The 24,686-nt window shown below is 39.4% G+C and overlaps 1 protein-coding gene across 10 annotated transcripts in view; it reads right to left on the reverse strand.

Moving 5' to 3' along the window:
- Positions 1-24,686, reverse strand: part of BTBD10 (BTB domain containing 10) — a 76,736-nt gene that overhangs the window by 30,602 nt on the left and 21,448 nt on the right. Inside the window, exon 1 of one of the 10 annotated variants that reach the window (XM_080640131.1) lies at positions 20,407-20,757. The exons of 7 other annotated variants lie outside the window; for them this stretch is intronic. In XM_080640131.1, the coding sequence (XP_080496257.1) occupies positions 20,407-20,531 (125 nt within the window). In that variant the 5' untranslated portion in view covers positions 20,532-20,757. Of the gene's footprint in view, positions 1-20,406; positions 20,758-24,686 lie in introns of those variants that run through there. 2 more of the 10 variants (XM_080640136.1, XM_080640137.1) reach the window with 2 other exon arrangements.

Consider the following 24,686-nt stretch of genomic DNA (forward strand, 5'->3'; position numbering starts at 1 on the left):
GAAAGACAAATACTATATGATTTCACTTATATGTGGAATCTAAAAAACAAAATAAAGGAAGTAAAACAAACTCAAAGATACAGAGAACAAACTGGTAGTCATCAGATGTCAGGGGGCTTGGGAGCCTGGGTAAAAAAGGTGAAAGGATTAAGAAGTACAAATTGACAGTTACAAAATAGTCACAGGATGTAGAGCAAAGGAAATATAGTCAATAATATTGTAATAATTGTATATGGTGTCAGGTGGGTACCAGACTAATTGGGGAATCATTCTGTAAGTTATATAAATGTCTAATCACTAAGCTGTACATCTGAAACTAATAATAGTAATGGCAACTATAATTTTAATTTTTTTATTTTTAAAGTACAAATTGCCAGTTATTAAAATAACCAGGGGGATGTAAAGTACAGTATAGAGAATATAGTCGATAATACTATAATAACTCTATGGTGAGATTAGATTTATCAGAGACATAATTTTATAAGGTATATAAATGTCTAATCACTATATTGTACACCTAAAACTAATATAATATTGTATGTCAACTTCAATTGTAAAATACATTTTTTAAAAATAATGAAAGTGCCAGAGATTAGGGATGGGGAAAGGGTGTTACTCTAAAGGGGTAGTAGCATAAGGGTATTTCTTTGTGGTGATGGAACAGTTCTGTGTCCTGATTGTGATGGTAGTTAGTTACATGAATATATATGTGATAAAGTAACAAAGAATATATACCAGAAAAAAAGAGTACATATAAAAATTGATGTCTATAGTTTAGAGTATTGTATCAAGGTCAATTTCCTGGTTTGATAATGTACTACATTTATGTGAGATGTTATCAATGAAGGAAGCTGAGTGAAGAGTACCTAAGAACTCCATAATTTTTGCAATTTCTTGTTTATAATTATTTCTCAAAAAAATTTAATAAACATAATTTTAAAAGGCAACAGACAATGTAGAAACAGAAAGCTCAGTGATATACAAGATGTTGTATCCATAAACAAGGACAGGAATGCTTTTTTTTTATGTAGAGAATGATAAAGAGTTCTTAGAAACTCAAAACACAATAGCAAAAATTTTAAAAAGTTACTAAATGGACTGGAAAAAAAACTGGGAATAAAAGGAAGACAAAGAAAAAGTTAAGAGAATTAATAGAGATCAACATTCAACTAGTATTTGCATCAGTGAGAACAGAGAAAAATAAATTATCAAAGAAAAATTACATTAAAAAGTTCCAAAAGTAATTGGTATTATTAGCACTGCTGCTCTCTGACAGAAACTGAATAAATTAAACATTAAAAATATAAATAAAATGTTAAATATAAATGTTTATTAAATATAATTATTAAAAATTTTTAAACTAAAATATTTACTAAGTGAATGATACTCACTTATACATGGTACCCTTATGTAATATACACATGGTACAACCTTACAGCACTGTGGGAAATTATCTTATCTCTAAACACTTCTAGAAACTAACATCATAACCTGGTGCATCTTATTAATGTTTGTTGAATTTGTTCAGGCTAGCTTTGTGACCCAATATATAATACATAGGAATAAACTTAACAAAGAATGTGAAGGACTTACATACTGAAAACTACAAAGCATCAATAAAAGAGAGCCCTAACCGGTTTGGCTCAGTGGATAGAATGTCGGCCTGCGGACTGAAGGGTCCCAGGTTTGATTCCGGTCAAGGGCATGTACCTTGGTTGAAGGCACATCCCCAGTAGGTAGTGTGCAGGAAGTAGCTGATCTATGTTTCTCTCTCATTGATGTTTCTAACTATCCCTCTACCTTCTTCTCTGTAAAAAATCAATAAACTATATTAAAAAAGATTGAAAAAGACAATGAAATGGAAAGATAGTCTGTGTTCATGGATTGGAAGAATCAACATAGTTAAAATGGCCATATTACCCAAAGCAATATATAGATTTAATGTAATCCCCGTCAAAATCCCAATGTCATTTTTAAAAGGAATAGAACCAAAATTCATCAGATTTGTATGGAACCACAAAAGACCCCAAATCACCAAAGCAATCATGAGAAAAAAGAATGAAGCTAGAGGTATCACACAACCTGACTTCAAATTATATTACAGAGCTACAATAATCAAAACAGCATGGTATTGGCAGAAAAACAGACACATAGACCAATGGAAGAGAATTGAAAGCCCAGAAATAAACCCACATGTATCTAGGCAAATAATTTTTTATAAAAGAGCCAAAAACACACAATGGAGAAAAGAAAACCTCTTCAATAAATTGTGCTGGGAAAATTGGAAAGCTACATGCAAAAGAATGGAACCAGATTAGTTTGTCTCCATGTACAAAAATTAATTCAAAATAGATCAAAGGCCTAAATATACCAGTAAGATCTGAAACAATAAATTACATAGAAGACAACATAGATACTATAATTATGGACCTTGGTCTTGGAAAACATTTTATGAATTTGACTCCAAAGGCAAGGGAAATAAAGGCAAAAATAAATGAATGGAACTTTAGCAAACTAAAAAGCTTCTAGAAGCACAGCCAAAACAAACATCAATAGAACAAAAAGGTAACCAACTGAATGTGAGATATCTAAAACCAGTATCTCTAACAAAATGTTATTATCCAAAATGTATAAAGAACTTATGCAACTTAATACCAAACAAACAATCCAATTTGAAAAATGGGCAGAAGACTTGAACACACCCAAGAAGACATACCAACAGCCAACAGATATATGAAAAGATGTTCAACTTCATTAGCTATTAGGGAAATACATATCAAAATTACAATGAGATACCACTCCACACCTCTCAGAATGTTACCTGAAGACAGATAATAACAAGTGTTGGAGAGAAAAAAATGGTGGCGGAATAGACAGACGTGTCCCCAGCCTTGTCCCGGAGTAGATAGAAGGAACAGCTGAGGGTCGCATGGGGAGTGTCTGTTGGTGAGTTAAGGGACAGCTATACTCCAGGAGAAGGTGGGGGACTGCTGGACAGGGCTCCCCTGACCGGGCAGCCCCCACTGCTGCTGGGTTCCCTCCCGGAGCCACCGGATGGGACGCGGAGACCGCGCCATCTTGAAGGGGAAAGTGGATGTTATCGGAAGCCTGAAAATCTACAACTGTGGCACCCACGAAACAGCTGCGAACCCCAGAGCACCGGTCCCCAATTGGAGCAAACACATGGATTCAGAGGAGCTCTACACTCCACCACGGAAAGGTCTGATTTAACCTGGGAAAAGGTGAGGTCTCTGGTCCCAGCAGGACAGAGAAACACACGCACTGCGGGAGCTGGAAGACCGGGGGAAGTCTGCGCCTAGAAAAATCTGTGGCTGTTGGGGCTGGTGTGATCCATGAATGTGGAAGGGGTTCCTCACAGCTGCTAACAGAGGGGATCTCTAAAAAGCAACCCATTTTGATCAGACGCAGAAGGACACCCTAAAGATTTTAAAAGTGTGCCGGATGCTTGGACACGGGGGGGTGAGAGGGGAGAAGGAAGGACTGCACAGACTTACACGCACCCCCAGAGTTCACACCCTTGCACTTTCTCCTCTTTAAATCCTTACTTCTGATTGCTGAGCCCAATGCATGGGATCAAACAGTTGGGAACACCCTAGGAGAATGCAGGGGAAAGTGGTTTTTCTGAAACCTGGGGATCGGAGTGGGGAGTGACCATCAGAGAACCCGCAATGGGGTAGCCCACTCCCACAAACCGGTATTGAGTGCCACAGGGAAAGCAGGATCTAAGCACAGGCTAGAGAGGACCTATAGACCCAGAAGTCAATCCAGAAACATTGCTACCAAGGGGTTAAATCACAAATTGACTCTTGTGTAATCACAAATAAAGAAATACAAGAGAGTAAAATACACTGCCTAAAAATCGGGACTGGCTTACAACACTGAGGAGCAGTGGAACGCAGGGAACTGCAATACTGTCCTGACTGGGAAACAAGCGTGCCAAAAAGAACAATAGAGGAAATGAATGAACTTCAGTAATGCACATTTTATTTTTATTTTATTTTATTTTTTCATCTTTTACTTAACTAATTTTTTTTCCTCACTTGATTTTAGCTTTTTAATTATTACGTTTTTATTTTCAATCAGTATTATTACTACTACTATTTTACCTTTTTTTAAAAAAAAAGTGTCATTTTATTTTCTTTGACTTTGACATTAGTGTTCTATATTCTATTTTCATCTTTCCTTTAGCATCATTCTTTTTTTTTTTTAAATATATTTTATTGATTTTTTACAGAGAGGAAGGAAGAGTGATAGTCAGAAACATCGATGAGAGAGAAACATCGATCAGCTGCCTCTTGCACACCTCCTACTGGGGATGTGCCCGCAACCAAGTTACATGCCCTTGACCAGAATCGAACCTGGGACCTTTCAGTCCGCAGGCTGACGCTCTTCCACTGAGCCAAACCGGTTTTGGCTCCTTTAGCATCATTCTATTCTTACCTCAACTCTACCTTTATGCCATCACTCTCTTCCTAACTTTTAACCTTTTGTTGTCCTGTTTCTCTTACCCTTCTCCTGCTTTAGATTCTCCCTATTCTTTCTTATTGCCCCATTAAAATTTCACCCTACTTATATATCTAATTTCCAATCCCCTGCTCTGATTTCATACATACCTCTCTCTTCTCCGTCTTCACTATCCAAAAAATTGTTTTTCTCTCTGTCCTTTTATTGTTGTTTGCTTGAATGTTGATTATATCGATTTTTTATGCTTGTGAGATTGTTTAGCTTATTCTTTTTTTTTTGTTTGCTTTGTTTTTGTTTTTTGCTTCTGTTTTCCCTTGACTCGCTTGATAGTAGTTGTTGCTTGTAGTTTGTATTCATCTCCAGGCACGTGTTCCTTGCATTTGCTGGGATTAGTGCTGTTCTATTGGAGTTTTCTCCCCATATGTATAGTTTGTTCCCCTTTTCTTTCTTATTCTATTTCTTTTCTCCCTTACTTTTTTTTTCTTTCCTTTTCCCAATTTCATTTTGGCACTCCTTTCTTTCTTTCTTTTTTTTTTTCTTCTCTTCTTTCTCTCCTATCCCCTTATTTGCCTTTCTCTGGTAGTCACCTTTATTTGGGGTTGTTAATATCGTGAATACATTTCTGTTCAGTGCCTTGTGTGTTGTACCTGGTTGTGTTGTATTTTGTGCCTTTAAATCAACGCAAGAGAGAGAGAACTACATAACCAGACAAGCGGAGAAGAGAGACCATGGGGAGACAAAGAAACAGCCCGCATATGAAAAAGCAGACATCACCAGAAAAGGAAGTAAACGAAATGGACACAAGCAACATATCAGAGAAAGTTTTCAGAGAAATTGTCATAAGGTGGCTGAAAAGAATGGAAGACATATTTGACAGTATGAGTAAGAACCAAGAGGAAATGAAGAAGAACCAAGAAAAAATGAAAAATGACATCGCTGCTGTAAAGAACTCAATAGAAAGCATCAAGAGTAGACTAGAAGAAGCAGAGGACCGCATCAGTGAGCTATAAGACAAGGTAGGAAAAAATACCCAAGTAGAGCAGCTTCTAGAAAAAAAAATTAAAATGCAGGAGGAGAGCCTAAGGGAACTTTGGGACAACACGAAACAAAACAACATCCGCATAATAGGAGTTCCAGAAGGAAAGGAAACTGAGCAAGGAATAGAAAACCTGTTTGAAGAAATAATGACAGAAAACTTCCCTGATATAGGGAAGAAAAAACGCACACAAATCCAAGAAGCTCACAGAGTCCCAAGCAAAATAAACCCCAAAAGACCGATGCCAAGGCACATTATAATTAAAGTGGCAAACACCAACGAAAAAGTAAGAATCTTAAAAGCAGCCAGAGAGAGACAGAAAGTTACCTACACAGGAACCCCCATCAGACTAGCAACTGATTTCTCAACAGAAACTCATCAGGCCAGAAGAGAATGGAATGAAATATACAAAGTCATGCAAAGGAAGGGTCTGAATCCAAGAATACTGTACCCAGAAAGGCTATCAATCAAAACTGAAGGTGAAATCAGGAGCTTCACAGACAAAAGAGGACTAAGGGAATTTATTACCATCAAACCAGCAAAACAAGAAATGCTAAAGGGTCTGCTGTAAAAAAAAAAAAAAAAAAAAAAAAACCCTAACCAGTTTGGCTCAGTGGATAGAGCGTCGGCCTGCGGACTCAAGGGTCCCAGGTTTGATTCCGGTCAAGGGCATGTACCTTCGTTGCGGGCACATACCCAGTAGGGAGTGTGCAGGAGGCACCTGAATGATGTTTCTCTCTCATCGATGTTTCTGACTCTCTATCCCTCTCCCTTCCTCTCTGTAAAAAATCAGTAAAATATAATTTAAAAAAGAAATAGAAAGTGAACAAGGAACACAGAGGTAAAGAATAAAAATGGCAACAAGTACCTATCAATAACTTTAAATGTAAATAGATTAAATGCCCCAATCAAAAGACATAGGGTAACGGATTGGATAAGAAAACACGACCCATATATCTGCTGTCTACAAGAAACCCACCTCAGAAAAAAAGACACACAAAGACTGAGGGTGAACGGATGGAAAAAGGTTTTTCAGGCAAATGGAAATGAAAAAAAAAATCTGGGGTAGCAATACTTATATCTGACAAGTTAGATGTCAAAGTGAAGGAAGTAACAAGAGATAAGGAAGGCCACTTCATAATACTAAAGGGAGCAATCCAACAAGAAGAAATAACTCTGATAAACATATACACACTCAATACAGGAGCACCCAAAAACATAAAAAAAAAAACTCCAGAAAGATATCAAAAGAGAAAATGACAGCAATACAATCATAGTAGAAGACTTTAATACCCCACTATCACCATTGGACAAATCCTCAAAACAAAAAATCAGCAAAGACACATCAATCCTAAATGACTCACTAGACGACATGGAATTAAGTGACATCTTCAGAACATTTCACCCCAAAGCCACAGAATATACATTCTTTTCAAGTGCACATGGGTCATTTTTAAAGATAGACCATATGTTGGGACATAGGCAATGTCTCTTCAAATTCAAGAAGATAGAAATCATATCAAGGATCTTCTCAGATCACAGTGACATAAAACTGGAAACCAGCTACAATAAAAACAGTCCAAAAAAATCAAACACATGGAGACTGAACAGAATGCTATTAAACAATGACTGGGTTACCAGAGAGATCAAGGAAGAAATAAAAAAAACATCATGGCAACAAATGACAATGAAAACACAACAATCCAAAATCTATGGGACATAGCGAAAGCAGTCTTGAGAGGGACGTTCATAGCTCTACAAGCCTACTGCAAAAAAACAAGAAACAATGGTAATAAATTACCTAACCCTACAACTCAAAGAGTTAGAAAAAGAGCAACAAGAAAAGCCCAGTGTAAGCAGAAGTAAGGAAATAATAAGATCAGAGCGGAGATAAAACGACATTGAGACCAAAAAAAAAAACAATACAAAAGATCAACAAAACCAAGAGCTGATTCTTTGAAAGGATAAAGAAGATTGATAAACCTTTAGCCAGGCTCACCAAGAAGCAAAGAGAGCGGACCCAAATAAAAAAAATCAGAAATGAAAGAGGTGAAATAACAACAGACCCCACCAAAATACAAAGGATAAAAAAAAACACTATGAACAACTCTATTCCAACAAACTGGACAACCTGGAGGAAATGGACATATTCCTAGAAAAATATAACCTTCCAAAACTCAATCAGGAAGAATCTAAACATCTCAATAGGCCAATAGCTATGGAAGAAGTTGAAGTGGTCATCAAAAAGCTTCCAGCAAACAAAAGCCTCGGCCAGGCGGCTTCACAGGGGAGTGTTACAAAACATTGAAGAAAGAACTAAAACCTATCCTCCTCAGACTATTCCAAAAAATTCAAGAGGAAGGAACACTTCCAAGCTCCTTCTATGAAGCCACCATCACACTAATACCAAAACCAGATAAAGACAACACAATGAAAGAGAATTACAGGCCAATATCCCTCATGAACTTAGATGCCAAAATCCTCAACAAAATTCTAGCAAATTGGATCCAGCACTACATCAGAAAGATCATACACCATGACCAAGTAGGATTTATCCCGGGGATGCAAGGATGGTACAATATCCGCAAATCAATAAACGTGATACATCACAAAAACAAACAGAGATAAAAATCACAGTCATATCAATTGATGCAGAAAAAGCATTTGACAAAATCCAACACCCTTTCTTGATAAAAACTCTCAACAAGGTGGGAATGGAAGGATCATACCACAACATAATAAAAGCTATATATGATAAATCCACAGCTAACATCATACTCAATGGGCAAAAACTAAAACCATTTCCCCTAAAGAACAGGAACAAGACAGGGATGCCCACTCTCACCACTCCTGTTCAACATAATACTGGAAGGATTAGCCATTGCAATTAGACAACAAGAAGAAATAAAAGGCATCCAATTTGGAAAAGAAGAAGTAAAGTTGTCCCTATTTGCAGATGACATGATATTGTACATAAAAAACCCAAAAGAGAGAAACCAAGATGGCGGCATAGGTAAGCACCTAAACTAATGCCTCGCACAACAATTTCAAAACTACAACTAAAAGACAGAACGGACATCATCCAGAACCACAGGAAGGCTGGCTGAGTAGAAATTCTACAACTAGAAGAAAAGAAAAAAGCTCACGGAGAATCAGAGGAGCTGCAAAGGGCTGAGGTATGGAGACACGCGCGCCGAGAGGAAGGGAGGCTGGCTGACTGCCTGGCTGACTTTCTCTGGCTGGAGGGGAAGAAAGCCCCTGACTGCACTGAACTCCAGTTCCGACTGCACTAAACCCCAGTTCCGGGCGAAACCCCTTGGACACAGGCTCATACAGGGGATCTGGACTGTCAGGTAGAGAGAAAGGCACATGGAAACTCGGAGACTCGGGGGAGCAGTGGCGGGCAGGGATCTGGAGGTGCGCACGTGCAAGTGCTCGCAGAGAAGACTGAATGCAGAGGTTGCTGCAGGCTTTCCCTAGCGGGAAGGGAGTTGGAAGCTCCTGACTGCACTGAACCCCAGTTCCGATTGCACTGAACCCCAGTTCGGGGCGAGCCCCTGGGGACCAACACTCTTACGCGGGGAATCTAGACTGTCAGGCAGAAACTCAGGGGAGCCACGGAAGGCAGAGGTCTGGAGGCACGCCCGCAAGGGCAGGGCTGACGGGAAGCCAAGACTGTCTGCTCCGCCCTGAGACTCCGCCCCATCCAAGCTGAGCACAGAGGCTTTTACAATTTTGAATGTCTGATCCTATAAGGCTGTCTCCAGCACCGAACTTCTCGCAGCTTAGACACAGCTGATCTTCACAGCCAACTGGCCTGGGGGTCAATTCCTCCCAGTGATACCAACAACAATCAAGGCTTAACTACAACAAGGCTGTACACACAGTCCACAAAGGGGTGCACCAAGAGTGTCCACCTCAGGTTAACTCGGGAGGCCGACCCACTGGGCCATATAGGAAACCTAGCACACAAAGCTACCCTACCAACTCAGGGAAGCAGCGAAAATGCAGCGTCAAAGAAAGAGATCACAAATGAAAGAAATGGAGGAAAACAAACGACTAGATATAGAATTCAAAACCACAGTTATAAGGCTTTTCAAGAATATCCTAGACAAGGCCGATAAATTTAGCAAGACCCTCGAAGATATGAAAAAGGACCAACTAGAAATTAAACATACACTGACTGAAATAAAAAATATTATACATAGACCCAACAGCAGACTAGAGGACCACAAGAATCAAGTCAAAGATTTGAAAAACAAAGAAGCAAAGAACACTCAACCAGAAAAGCAAAAAGAAAAAAAGAATCCAAAAAGTTGAAGATAGTGTAAGAAGCCTCTGGGACAACTTCAAGCGTACCAACATCAGAATTATGGGGGTGCCAGAAGAAGAGAGAGAGCAAGATACTGAAAACCTATTGGAAGAAATAATAACTGAAAACTTCCCCCACCTGGTGAAAGAAATAGACTTACAAGTCCAGGAAGCACACAGAACCCCAAACAAAAGGAATCCAAAGAGGACCACACCAAGACACATCATAATTAAAATGCCAAGAGCAAAAGACAAAGAGAGAATCTTAAAAGCAGCAAGAGAAAAACAGTTAATTACCTACAAGGGAGCACCCATACGATTGTCAGCTGATTTCTCAACAGAAACTATGCAGGCTAGATGGGAGGGGCAAGAAATATTCAAAGTGATAAAAAGCAAGAACCTACAACCAAGATTACTCTACCCAGCAAAGTTATCATTCAGAAGGGAAGGTCAGATAAAGAGCTTCACAGATAAGAAAAAGCTAAAGGAGTTCATCACCACCAAACCAGTATTATATGAAATTCTGAAAGGTATTCTTTAAGAGGAAGAAGAAAAAAGTAAAGATAAAAATTATGAACAAGAAATATGTATCTATCAACAAGTGAACCTAAAAATCAAGTGAATTAAAAATCTGAGGAACAGAATAAACTGGTGAATATAATAGAATCAGGGGCATAGAAAGGGAGTGGACTGATAATTCTCAGGGGGAAAGGGTATTGCGGGTGCAGGAAGAGACTGGACAAAGGTCGTACACCTATGGATGAGGACAGTGGGGGTGAGGTAAGGGCAGAGGGTGGGGTGGGAACCGGGTGGAGGGGAGCTATGCGGAGAAAAAGGAGAAACTATTGTAATAAATCTGAACAATAAAGATTTATTAAATTTTAAAAAAAAAACCTGAAAGACTCCATCAAAAATCTAATAGACTTAATAAATGAATTCGGCAATGTACAGGATAGAATATTAATGCCAAGAAATCTGTGGTATTTCTATACACCAATAGTTAACTTACAGAAAGAGAGACTAAAAAAGAAAACCCGTTTACCATCACACCAAAAAAATTAAGATAACTTGAAATAAACTTAACTAAGGAGGTAAAAGACCTATACACGGAAAACTACAGGACACTGAAAAAAGAGATAGAGGAAGACATAAACAGGTGGAAGAACATACCATGTTCATGGATTGGGAGAATCAACATCCTTAAAATGTCCATACTATCCAAAGCAATCTGTAGATTCAATGCACTCCACATTAAAATACCAATGGCATATTTCACAGGCCGAGAAAGAACTCTCCAAAAATTCATCTGGAATAAAAAAAGACCCCGAATAGCCATAGCAATCCTGAGAAAGAAGAATAAAGTAGGTGGGATCTCAATACCAGATTTCAAGCTGTATAACAAAGCCACTGTTTTCAAAACTCCCTGGTACTGGCACAAGAACAGACATATAGATCAATGGAATAGAATAGCAAACCCAGAAATCTACCCAAATCACTATGCTCAATTAATATTTGACAAAGGAGGCATGAACATACAATGGAGTCAAGACAGTCTCTTCAATAAATGGTGTTGGAAAATTGGACAGATACATGAAAAAAAATGAAACTAGATCACCAACTTACACCATACACAAAAATAAACTCAAAATGGATAAAGGACTTAAACATACGACAAGAAACCATAAAAATACTAGAAGAATCCATTGCCAAAAAAATCTCTGACATATGCCGAAGCAATTTCTTCACTGATACTGCTCTTAGGGCAATGGAAACTAAAGAGAAAATAAACAAATGGGACTACATGAAAATAAAAAGCTTTTGCACAGCAAAGGAGACCATCAATAAAACAACAAGAAAACCCACTGCATGGGAGAACATATTTGCCAATGATATCAACGATAAGGGTTTTAATCTCCAACATTTACAGGGAACTCATGCAGCTTAACAAAAAGAAGATAAACAACCCAATCAAAAAATGGGCAACTGATCTAAATAGACACTTTTTGAAAGAAGACAGAAGGAAGGCCAAGAGACATATGAAAACCTGCTCAAAGTCATTAATGATCAGAGAGATGCAAATCAAAACAACAATGCGGTACTATCTCACACCTGTCAGAATGGCTATCATCAACAAATCAACAAATGACAAGTGCTGGCGAGGATGCGGAGAAAAAGGAACCCTCGTGCACTGCTGGTGGGAATGCAGACTGGTGCAGCCACCATGGAGAACAGTATGGAGTTTCCTCAAAAAACTAAAAGTGGAATTCCCATTTGACCCAGTGATCCCACTTCTAGGAATATATCCTAAGAAACTAGAAATACCAATCAGAAAGGATATATGCACCCCTATGTTCATAGCAGCACAATTTACCATAGCTAAGATTTGGAAACAGCCTATTTTCCCATCAGCAGATTAGTGGATTAAAAAACTGTGGTACATCTACACAATGGAATACTACCTGCAGTAAAAAAAGGAGTTCTTACCATTTGCAACAACATGGATGGAGATGGAGAGCATTATGCTAAGTGAAATAAGCCAGGCAGAGAAAGATAAATATCACATGATCTCACTCATTTGTGGAATATAATGAACAACATAAACTGATGAACAAAAATAGATTCAGAGACAGAGAAACATCCATCAGAACGTGCAACCTCAGGGAAGGTAGGGGAGGGGGATGTAAGGGGGAGAGACCAACCAAAGGACTTATATTCATACATATAAGCCTAATCAATGGACACAGACAACAGGGGGGTGGGGTCATGAATGGGAGGTGGGGGATAATGGGGGAATAAGGACACATATGTAATACCTTAATCAATAAAAAATCTAATAAAAATAAAAGTTTTAAAAAAAGAAAAAATAAATAAAAGTAAAAAAACGAAACAAAACAAGTGTTGGAGAGGTTGCGGAGAAAAAGAAAAAGGAACCCTCATTCACTGCTGATGGAAATGTAAACTGGTACAGCCATTATGGAAAACAGTATAGCAGTTCCTCAAAAAATTAAGAATAGAGTATCATATGACCTAACAATCTCTCTTCTGGGTATCTATCAGAAAAGTTCTAAAACATTTTTTCACAAAGAGCATTATCATGGCAGCCAAGACATGGAGACAACCAAAGTCTACCTCAATAGAGGACTGGATAAAGAAGATGTGGTTCACATATACTACTAGAGGCCCAGTGCACGAATTTGTGCATGGGTGGGGTCCCTCGGCTTTGCTGGCAATTGATGCCTATCAGGGGGCCTGCTGGCGTGGAGGGCAGGGGAGGGACCACAGGAGGTTGGCCAGCCGGGGCGAGGGGTCGCGGGAAGTTGGCTGTGGAAGCACACTGACCCCCAGCGGCAGCTCCTACGTTGAGCGTCTGCCCCCTGGTGGTCAGTGCGCATCACAGCGACTGGTCAACTGGTCTTACCAGTCATTCGGTCATACCGGTCATTCAGTCATAACGGTTGCTTAGGCGTGTGTGTGTGTGTGTGTGTGTATGGAGGTATCACACTACTCAGCCATAAGAAAGAAATACTGCCATTCGTGAAAACATGGATGGACCTCAAGAATATTATGCTAAGTGATATAGGTCGGTCAGAAAAAGCTAAGAACCATATGATTTCACTTATATGTGGGATATAAAACTGAAACTAATAGACACAGACAACAGTGTGGTGGTTACAAGAGGGAAGAGGGTGAGAGGGTAGTAAAGGAAGGGTAAAGTGGGCCAAATATATGGCTACAAAAGATGATTTGACTTTGGATAGTGGGCACACATGCAATATACAGATCACATACCATAGAAATGTACACTTAAAACCTTATGATTCTACTCAAGGCCCGGTGCACAAAATTCGTGCACTGGGGGCGGGGGGGAAGAGTGTCCCTCAGCTCAGCCTGCACCCTCTCCAATCTGGGACCCCTCGAGGGATGTCCGACTGCCCGTTTAGGCCCGATCTCGGTGGGATCGGGCCTAAACGGGCAGTCGGATATCTCTCTCACAATCCAGGACTGCTGGCTCCCAACTGCTCACCTGACTGCCTTCCTGATTGCCCTTAACCGCTTCTGCCTGCCAGCCTGATCACCCCCTAACCACTCCCCTGCCAGCCTGATTGATGCCTAACTGCTCCCCTGCCAGTCTGTTTTCCCCTAACTGCCCTCCCCTGTCGGCCTGGTCACCCCTAACTGCCCTCCCCTGCAGGCCTGGGTCCCTCCCAACTGCCTTTCCCTGCAGGCCTGGTCGCCCCCAACTTCCCTCCTCTGCCAGCTTGGTCACCCCTAACTGCCCTCCCCTGCAGGCTTGATCGCCCCCAACTGCCCTCCCTTGCAGGACTGGTCCCTCCCAACTGCCCTCCCCTGCTGGCCTGATCGCCCACAACTGCCCTCCCTTCCAAACCTGGTCCCTCCCAAATGCCCTCCCCTGCTGGCCATCTTGTGGTGGCCATCTTGTGTCCACATGGGGGCAGGATCTTTGACCACATGGGGGAAGCCATCTTGTGTGTTGGAGTGATGGTCAATCTGCATATTACTCTTTTATTAGATAGGATAGAGGCCTGGTGCACTGGTGGGGGCCGGCTGGTTTGCCCTGAAGGGTGTCCTGGATCAGGGTGGGGGTTCCCTTGCGGTGTGGGGCGGCCTGGGCGAGGGGCCTGTGATGGTTTGCAGGCCAGCCACGCCCCCTGGCGACCAAAGCGGAGGCCTGGGATCTGGGGTTTATTTATCTTCTACAATTGAAACTTTGAAGCCTGGAGCAGAGCCAAGCCTTCTGCGTGCTCCATGGCAGCAGCCATTTTTGGGGGGATTTATATATCTTCTATAATTGAAACTTTGTAGCCTTAAGCGGAGGCCTGGGCTGGCCATGGTGTGCGGAAAGCTTGGCTTCCTCCATCGCCCGGGGCAACCCTAGCCTGCTGCTCTTTCCAGCTCCGTGGCCACTGCCATTTCTGTTTGGGTTTATATATCTTCTATCACTGAAACTTTGTAGCCTTGAGTGGAGGCCTAGGCCAGCAAGGACAGGCGGAAAGCTTGGCTTCCTCCATTGCCAGGGAAACCCAAGCCTCCCTCCTGCTCTCTGTGGCCGAAGCCATCTTGGTTGGGTTTATTTGCATATGTGTTCCTGATTGGATGTTGGGCTTGGCTGGTGGGCGTGGCTGGTGGGTGTAGCAGAGTGATGGTTAATTTGCATATTACTCTTATATTAGATAGGATTAACCAATGTAACCCCAATAAATTTAATTTAAAATAAATAAATAAATAAATAAATAAATAAATAAAAAGAAAGTGTAGGTATATCTTAAACATGTTAAGAATGAGATGTTTCTTAAACATCCAAGTACAGATACCAAATAGGGAGTTAAATACAAAAGTCTAAAGTTCAGGGGAAAGGTTCAGGCTAGAGATAAAAATTGGGGAGTTGGAAATCACTTAACATTCTCAAGCAACTCCCCACCACAGAAAATAATAAAGTATTTCTAAAAAATAGCTAACCACTATTAATAATTGTGGAGATATAAATTAATGGTCAGATATATATCTTGTATCTACTGATCAGTCATTCATTCATCAAATATTTACTAAGTGATACTTTGTGCCAGTTACTCCTTTGGGTGTTGCTCATGACTGAGAATATTATAATGTACACACAATCAAGTACTTTAATGGTGCTTTTAAAAATTATAATTACTTTTTAAAACCTTATGGGACATCTTTTCTACTTACTACTAAAGGGGGAAAGAAAATAAAACTAATTTTAAAAAGATATGAAGTATAAATAAAAGATTTAGTTTTAGAAATATTTGTCAAGCCCTAACCGGTTTGGCTCAGTGGATAGAGCGTCAGCCTGCGGACTGAAGGGTCCCAGGTTCGATTCCGGTCAAGGGCATGTACCTGGGTTGCGGGTACATCCCCAGTCGTGGGCGTGCAGGAGGCAGCTGATCAATGTCTCTCTCTTATCGATGTTTCTAACTTTCTATCCCTCTCTTTCTCTCTGTAAAAAATCAATAAAATATATTTTAAAAAAAATATGTCAAATGATTGCAAATATTTTGACAAATTAGTTTCACAAAACAAGTTTTTAGACAGAATTACAGCAATCCCACATTGCTTCCAATGGCCTTTTGAAAATACAAACTGATTTGTTGTTCCACTAAATTCCCTCTATGCCTCATACTAAAATTTTAAGTATTATAAAAGAATTAAAATTAAAAATCTAAGCTGGAATACCACGCTACTATAAAAAAAGAAGGAACTCCTACCATTTGCAATAGCATGGATGGACCTAGAGAGCATTATGCTAAGCGAAATAAGCCAGTCGGGAAAGATAAATATCACATAAGCTCACTCATTTGTGGAATATAATGAACATATAAACTGATGAACAAAAATAGATCCAGAGACACAGAAGCATCGAACAGACCGTCCAACCTCAGAGGGAAGCCAGGGGAGGGGGGTAGTAAGAGAGCAACCAAAGGACTTGAATGCATGCATATAAGCATAACCTATGGACACAGACAGTGAGGGAGAGGGGGCATGTGCTAGGGGGCTGGTAGTGGCTGGAGAGAAGTCGGTGAAGGAGAAAGAAGACATATGTAATACTTTAAACCCGTGGTCGGCAAACTGCAGCTCGCGACCACAAACGGCTCTTTGGCCCCTTGAGTGTGGCTCTTCCACAAAATACCATGGCCTGGGCGAGTCTATTTTGAAGAAGTGGCGTTAGAAGAAGTTTAAGTTTAAAAAATTTGGCTCTCAAAAGAAATTTCAATCGTTGTACTGTTGATATTTGGCTCTGTTTGCCGACCATTGCTTTAAACAACAAAGAATTTTTAAAAATCTAAACTATACTTCAATTAGATTAATAAAATTAAAGGATGAGAGAATATACATCAGAGGCCCCTTAATGTTGGTTATTCAATATGCCTAACTATTCTCAGAAATACCCAGAAATACAGAATCTAAGTTTAGAAAATCTAGTCCAAACACCAACCTAATTTCTGAATCTCATCTACAAAGTCCCCATGAATTGGCTTACCTATTGCTGTTAATGACAAGGAAGGGTAACTTGTTTTTTTCTTTTTACAGTTTAGTTCTATCTTTGGAAAGCTGACTCTTAGGCAGTTTTTTCTTAACATTAAAGCTTAATTCAACTTTTCAACTTTTTTACCTGACCCCAGTTCAGGGTTTTGGCCCAGTTGATTCTTTGTTGTGTGAAGGGAGCTATCCTGTGGATTGTAGGATGTAGGATATTTAGTAGCTCGCTGGGGTCCACCCACAGTATGCTAGTACTCCATCGCTTAGTTGTACATCCAAAACTATCTTCAAACATTGCCAAATGCCTAATGATGGGCAAAATCACCCCTCTAGCTGAGAACCACTGCCCTAGTTCTATCTAATTGGACCAAGTAACCAAGTAACAACCCCTAACATTTGAGCATTTGGTACATGCCAGGCACGATATAGGAGCATTTTGTATATATTTTCACTTAATCACCAAAACCATCCCAATTTTATAGTTGAGAAAATGAAAGCTTAGAGGCTAAGCAACTTGCCTAAAATCATATAGCTAATTAAGTGGCAGGTCTGAGATATGTATGACCTAATGAGTTCATTTTGGAGCTCGTGCTTTTAACGCCAACCAAATTTGATTTAAACCAAGTCTAATTCTTTACATATCTAAAGATAGCTCTTATTGTGAAATTCTTTAATATCCACCAGAGCTGCCCCAAAACTTCTCAATTCTTTAAAAGATGACAAAGCTTCCAATGTCTTCACACCCTTCCCGTTGAATATACACAGAACTAAAGACAACATACTTTGGGGTACTGTAGAATGGCTCTTGTCTTCTTTTCCCATTAATTATGATGGGGCTTTTGGGGGTGTAAGGTGGGGAGAAGATGGGATGATGGCAGCCATAGTGTACTTCTGTTTTACATCATTTACTGCCAAAACCACCCTCAGGTTTTTTCCATACATGATGTTGTAAAGCCATGCTAACTTAACGTATATTAGTGTTTTTCAGGCCTTATGCGTACTCCTAAAAAGTTCATTTAAATTTATTCCAACAATCCAAATTCAGAGATCATTTTGGATAGTTTATTATTTACTATCCTTCTTTCTTTATTGTCATCTATAAATCTGATAATTTGCTCCAGATGAGCAGAAGACAAAGGAAAGAACAAAGCCACTTTCCACATCAATAACCTTTGATAACATCATTCAAAATAAAAATTGTTAACACAATCAACTAGTAGCTAACTCAATTTTCCTTCATCTTGTACCCAAGAATATTTTTAAAAAATGACTATACCAAAAACTAAACTTAAGTTCAAATATATTATATTGCTACTAGTCTACCAACTACATGAGAGAAAAATCAAAGTTGCTCTGACAATCTATTTTTAGCAAACCCATTCTGGTTCATTTTTTCCTGGTTCATTTTTAACCAGTTTTCTTCAAGTCATAAACTATCCTTTCAATTTCTTCTCCTCAAATCTTCTACCTTTTTCAAAATTAAGCCTAGAATCTGCACTTCTTGTATTCCCCTAAAACCTTTTAAGACCACAAATAATACCAATAATTTAAAGATTTTGCAGGCAGTCTCTTTTATAAGATGTTTCAGCTTACCCAGAAAACAACTCATTTAAACAGATGCAAAGATTATTTCTCCATACCCATGTTGGTTTTATGTCCTTCTTAGCAATGTTCACTTTGTTATTATTATTACTGGTGGTGGTGGTGGTGGTGTACTCTTCGTAAATGGGTGGTGTTGGTTTTTTTTCTTTCCTTAATGTCAAACACTATTATTACACTTTCCTTGATAACCTTTTTAAATGTGACATAGAAACCCCTTTGGCTGGTATTATCATATTTTTTAAGTCTCAGCTCATTTTCCTGATTTTTATTAAAAAGATTTTCTATACTAGATACTTGCTTTGTTTTTAAAGTAGCATGCATATCTTTGAAGAGTTAATTGTGTAATAATACTAAGGATCTTTTTCCATCCGAAAAATATCAAAAGTACCTTTTTACTTAACTCCATAAAATATTCTTCCTTTTTCGAGAAATTTATATTATGGAATCATGTTAATCTTTCCTCTGATCAAGAATCAGAAAAACTCAGATTGGTGGGAAAATGCTATAAAATATAAGTACGAAAACACTATATGAGGCTCTTTAGAATTATGCTATAGAAGACTATTTCATAACAAGGATGTTCATGATTTAAGTTTTTGGTTGTTGTTATTTTTTTAAGCTATGGGTTAAGGTATGGGTTATATAATAGTTCATACAGTAATATCTCAAAATCATTAAGTGCATATGTGTAATTTTTATATTTGTAAAAATACACAGAAAAATAAGGTTATATGCAAAAATATTTAAAGTATTTTCCTATGATTATAATAAATTATTTTGTTCCATGTGCTTTTCTGTATTTATCAAATTTATATAGTAAGCATGTATCATTTTTATAACACTAGCATTATTATTTTAAAAGAATCAGCAAAATCAGAGGAAAATACTCTATAAAGTATAAAAAAGGTCTAGCTTGAGATTTCTAATTTTATAACTCTATTACTAAAACAAGCTTAGAAAAACATTTCTAGACACCAAGCCACCAAGGACAGCCAATACTAGATAATACTAGTTAGTCTAACTATATAAATAAATCATGATAACCATCAAGATGACCATTCAAACTTCTGGAAATTAAGTGGAGAAATCACAAGAACTTTCTGACATTTCAAGCAAAGGATATAGTTATGAACTGTTTAATATTTAAGTACATTAGGAATAAAATAATTTTTAAATGTCTATCCCCCAATATCCCTACAAAATGAAGATTCAAAACAAGGGTAATGAAGATTAAAAAACCACCCACTCAAAATGTTTTAAATTGTGCTAAAATTTCCTAGTAAAGTAAGCAATGTCACCTGTTAATATTTAACATCTCGCAGCAAGAACAATTATCTTTATTTAAAATACTGTTTGCTTGAAGGTCAATTTGCAATAATCAAAAAACTTATCTGATTACTTTCTCTCATGGCAGTATCTATCTAGATCATCTATTCAAAGTCTATTTCCTATAAACTAAAAAAGAAAAAGTCATTTTAACCAATTAAATACATTTGGTTCTGTAAACACTACTACAGATAAGTGGTTCAACTAATCCTAATTCATCCAAAAGCAAAAATACACTCACCTTCTTCTTTGGGAAATTATTTCAATTACTCTATTTCTCTATATAAAACGACTTCAAATATATCAAAAATATTATTTCAAAATTAGTTGAAATAATTTTCCTTAAATTTTTTGATATTCATAACGAACAGTATCAAACATAATGCATTCTCAAATTACATGAAGATTCTACTGACTTTAAACAAAATAAAAAAACAAAATATTAAACCCATAAGAACATACACATTTATTTTAAATAACTTGCCATTAATCTGACCATGAAGACATATGATCTTTTCCATCCAGAAATGCAAATGAGCATAATAAACAAAGGCCAAACACGTCTCACTCATATACATACATGTATAGAATTATAACCCAGCAATATCATGTAATAAATGAATACACACCTTACTTTATCATATGCCAGGGTAGACACACAAAAACAAGAAAAATATTTTGAAATCAGAGTATAAAGGGACTCTGCTTTTTCAAACAATGCAGCACTGAAAGCCAGGTCAGCATCCTTGGGCATTACTAGGAAACTTTAGCACATCTGATATTTCCATCATCTTCGATTCCTCTGAATAATCAGAAAATTTCAGTCTCCCCCTACCTCACCTGTCCACAGACTTCCTTTGGCTTTCTTCCCTCTACTGTATAATAATGCTATTGTGGTTATTTAGGCTTTAAATGTTCAGAGATACAACCTCCTCTCTATATTCAGTTCATTTTCTCAGACACTGACTCAGCCGCGGATTGTGCAGCACTGACGTTTCTAACCAAACAGCATCCTGTGAGCTGTGATCATCCCATTTCCCCATCTCTGTGCAGTGATTGGCTATTGTAATTGATAGACAGGCTGAAGAAAACTCAGGAGATGAAAGCTTAGTGATATGTAGATGTGTTGCCAAATGCCATCTGTAAAGCTAATTCTAGCTCTGCCAGCTTGCCAGGTTTTAGAAAATTAGGATGCAGCTTTCTTTTTTCCCTTTCAATATTTTACTGTATACCCACTCTGGACAGTAAAGTTTATCTTTAAAACCAAAGAGAAAATATTATTTGTACTTCAAGAATCTACTCAAGAACTACTCTAAAACAAGGAAACTTTTCCATTTCTAAACTGCTGTTGGTACTACAGAGTGACTTAAAAAGGAAACTGGAAAACTCAATCTTCATGCAGTCTCAGAAGAAGCGAGCATGCATATTTTTATGTGGAAATGAAACCTTGCGGCAAAGTCTGATACTGAATGTATGATGCATTTGTCTTTAGTAACCTGAGCAGAATGCAGATCTGAGTTTTTAAATAGTGAGATTCGACCCCCTATTCATATATTCAAGGGCTTTTAGCATATTGTCAATATAGGCCTTTTAACTTTATACAGAAAGGATGCTCTTTCTTTTTTCCTTTTTAAGTAACAAAAATGTCCCTAATTTATAATTTTTTAAAAGTTGTGGTAATTCTGCCAAAACCGGTTTGGCTCAGTGGATAGAGCGTCAGCCTGCGGACTCAAGGGTCCCAGGTTCGATTCCGGTCAAGGGCATGTACCTTGGTTGCGGGCACATCCCCAGTAGGGGGTGTGCAAGAGGCAGCTGATCGATGTTTCTCTCTCATCGATGTTTCTAACTCTCTATCCCTCTCCCTTCCTCTCTGTAAAAAATCAATAAAATATATTAAAAAAAAAAAAAAAAAGTTGTGGTAATTCAGGCCCAATATACTTCAACTGAAATGATCTTTAACTGCTCAGCAAACTACCAAAGTTAATACAGGTATTAACTATAAAACTACTCGGAAAGAAACAAAGTTCAGTACCTTTTTTAACTATGTAATTCATTTGTATGCACTTGCTGAGGGATCATAGGCCCCCCCCCGAAGCCCATCCATGTTCCTATTAGCTTCCAGTCTTGTCCTGCTTTTTATATCAGTGTTATATACATCAAACCTACTAGTACATTCAAAATAAAGTTCAAAAAAAATACATTAAAATTTTATTTGATGAAAGAGAAACCATAAGGCAATGCCCACCAAACTCTCAAACCTAAAAAATAAGCATATATAAAATAGTATTATTGTTACTTTTATAATTTACTAAATTTATTTTTATCCTTACCAGTAGGAAAGGGGGGAGAAGGGGTCCAAAGGAAAAAGATGGAAAAAAGAGGCTATTCTAAATTGTGAGAATAAAAAGCAAATGAAACAAAACTACCTTATAGATTAACTACAAAAACTGAATAAAGTATTCTTTCTTTACTGATAAAGACAATGTTTGTGTCTCCCAAATATTCATATGCTGAAATGTATTCCCCTCAATGTGATGGCATTTGCAGATGAGGTGATTAGGTCATAAGGGCAGAGCCCTCCTGAATGGGATCAGTGCCTTTATAAGATAACCCCCAGAGATCCCTAGCCCCTTCCTCCATGTGAGGACACAGCAAAAAGAGGGCTATCTGAACCAGGAAGTAAGCTCTTACCAGATACCAAATATGCCAGCACCTTGAGCTTGGACTTCCCAGCCTTCAGAACTAAGTGAAATAAATTTCTGTTGCTTATCGGCCACCCAGTCTATGGTATCTATAATAATAAAAGGGTAATATGCTATCTATAATAATAAAAGGGTAATTAGACCAGACATCCTTCCAGACATCATTCCGGACAAAGCCAGGGCCAGAGGAAGCCAGCCTGGGTCCCCAGTGCCTGTGGGTAGCTGGAGGGAAGCCAACCTGGGTGCCCAGTGCCTGCAGGCAGCCGGAGGGAAGCCAGCCTGGGTCCCAGGTGCCAAAGGGAAGCCAGTAGGGCAGCAGGGGGGAAGGAAGACCTACTCTTGCAAGAATTTCATGCATCGGGCCTCTATTCTATATATATAAAAGCCTAAGCAACCAAACAACCAGTCACTATGGCACGCAATGACCACCAGGGGGCAGACGCTCAATGCAGGAGCTGCCCCCTGGTGGTCAGTGCACTCCCACAGTGGGAGTGCCGCTCAGCTGACCAACTGATTGCCAGAGGGAGGGCAAGTGCTGCGGATGAGCAGGAGCATCAGGCAGGAATGACAGACAACATTGGACTGCTGGTTTCAGCTCAATCCCTGCAGGTCACGCCAAGGAACCGTTGCACTGGGTCTCTAGTCTATACTAATAAAAGAGAAATATGTAAATTGACCATCACTTCATGATTCCCACAGCCAATCAGGAGTGAGTATGCAAATTAACCCAACAAATATGGAGGCGGCCCCACCCCCTGGCCGCTCCGAGCCCCTGGGCAGCGCGCCTCCTCAGGGCCTCCCTGCCACACTCCACACCTGTCAACTGTCCTTGCAGCTGCCCTGTGGCCCAGCCCCCAGCCTCAGAGGCAATCCTCTGGTGCCTGAGGTCATAGCTCCCGGTGTCTGGCTTCTCCCTCTACCTCACCCCTGCTCCGCTGCTCTGGTAAACAAAACCCTAGTGTTGGAGCAGCCCTGCGGGCGCTGACGCACACAGGAGCTCACTCAGTGCACAGTTAGCATGCCCCAGGAGCCTGGGGCCAGCCAAGGGGTGATGGTGGTGGCCGTGGTGGCAGCGGGAGGTGGCTCAGCTTTGTTTTGAATAGATGAAAGAGGCCACCTACACAGTAACCCAAATTATCAGATCTCCCTCCTCCCTATCTCACCAAATCAAGAGGGGAGGGGCAATGGGTGTGGAGGGAGGGAGGGCCGACAGGAGGTGGAGGGCAGAGGAGGAAGAGGATGAGGAAGGGGGCCAGTTGCATCCCACTTTCACAATGGGAAAGTGAAACGCACTAGAGCACCCAACCTCACCAGTCCTCCCCGCGTGCCTCTCTCCCCACACCTCTTCCCCTCTACGCCTCCCCAGGAGTGCCAGTGCTGCACAGAGAACTCTCCAGAGAAGGAGGGCGAGGAGGAAGCAGCGCTGGAGCGCACAGGACTTGCCACCGATGCCGCTGCTGCAAAGGATGCTGGAGCAAACCCGCCACGTGCTGGCAGCCAGGGGAAGAAAGGCCTATTCTTGCATGAATCTTCATGCATCAGGCTTCTAGTACTATTATAACAGTATACCTGAAGAGACTGAGACATTTACTTTTTGTAAATTTAAATTCCCCATTCTATTTGAGGTGGCAATGTGCCCATCTATATTTCTCAACTTCCCTCATCCACAGATGATCATATGACATAGTCCTAGCCAATGATTTATAAACAGATGCCTTTGTGGAAATTACTGAGAAATGTAATTTCCTGATATAAATAAAACCCCTTTCCCATTGTCCCCTTCTACCTTCTTCCTCCTCCTTGTCTGCAAGGTGGACATGATAGCTGATGCTATAATAAGCCATAAGTAAGTAATCTTGTGATCATAAGTAAAAGCAAGAAAATAAAAGATTTTTGACCCTAACATCCTTAAGGTACTAAATCTAAATCAGGCATTGCCTATGTGGAATTCTTATGTACAAGAAAAATAAACCCCTAACTTAAGTGAATGTTTAGCCTGGTTTTTTTTTTTTTACTCAGACATCCCTAAATACACAAAATTCAAAAAAAGGATGCAAGTAGGCAGAAGCATAGGTGAAACAAAATCAATCATGAATTAATAACTCAAAGCTGGAGGTGGGTGGGTTCATTATGACTGATCTTGCCCATCATACATAGGGATTCATTATGACTGATCTCTCTATATGTATTTAAAACGTACCATAATA

The sequence above is a fragment of the Plecotus auritus genome (assembly GCF_963455305.1).
Source record: "Plecotus auritus genome assembly, chromosome: 9".
NCBI classification, from domain to species: Eukaryota; Metazoa; Chordata; class Mammalia; order Chiroptera; family Vespertilionidae; genus Plecotus; species Plecotus auritus.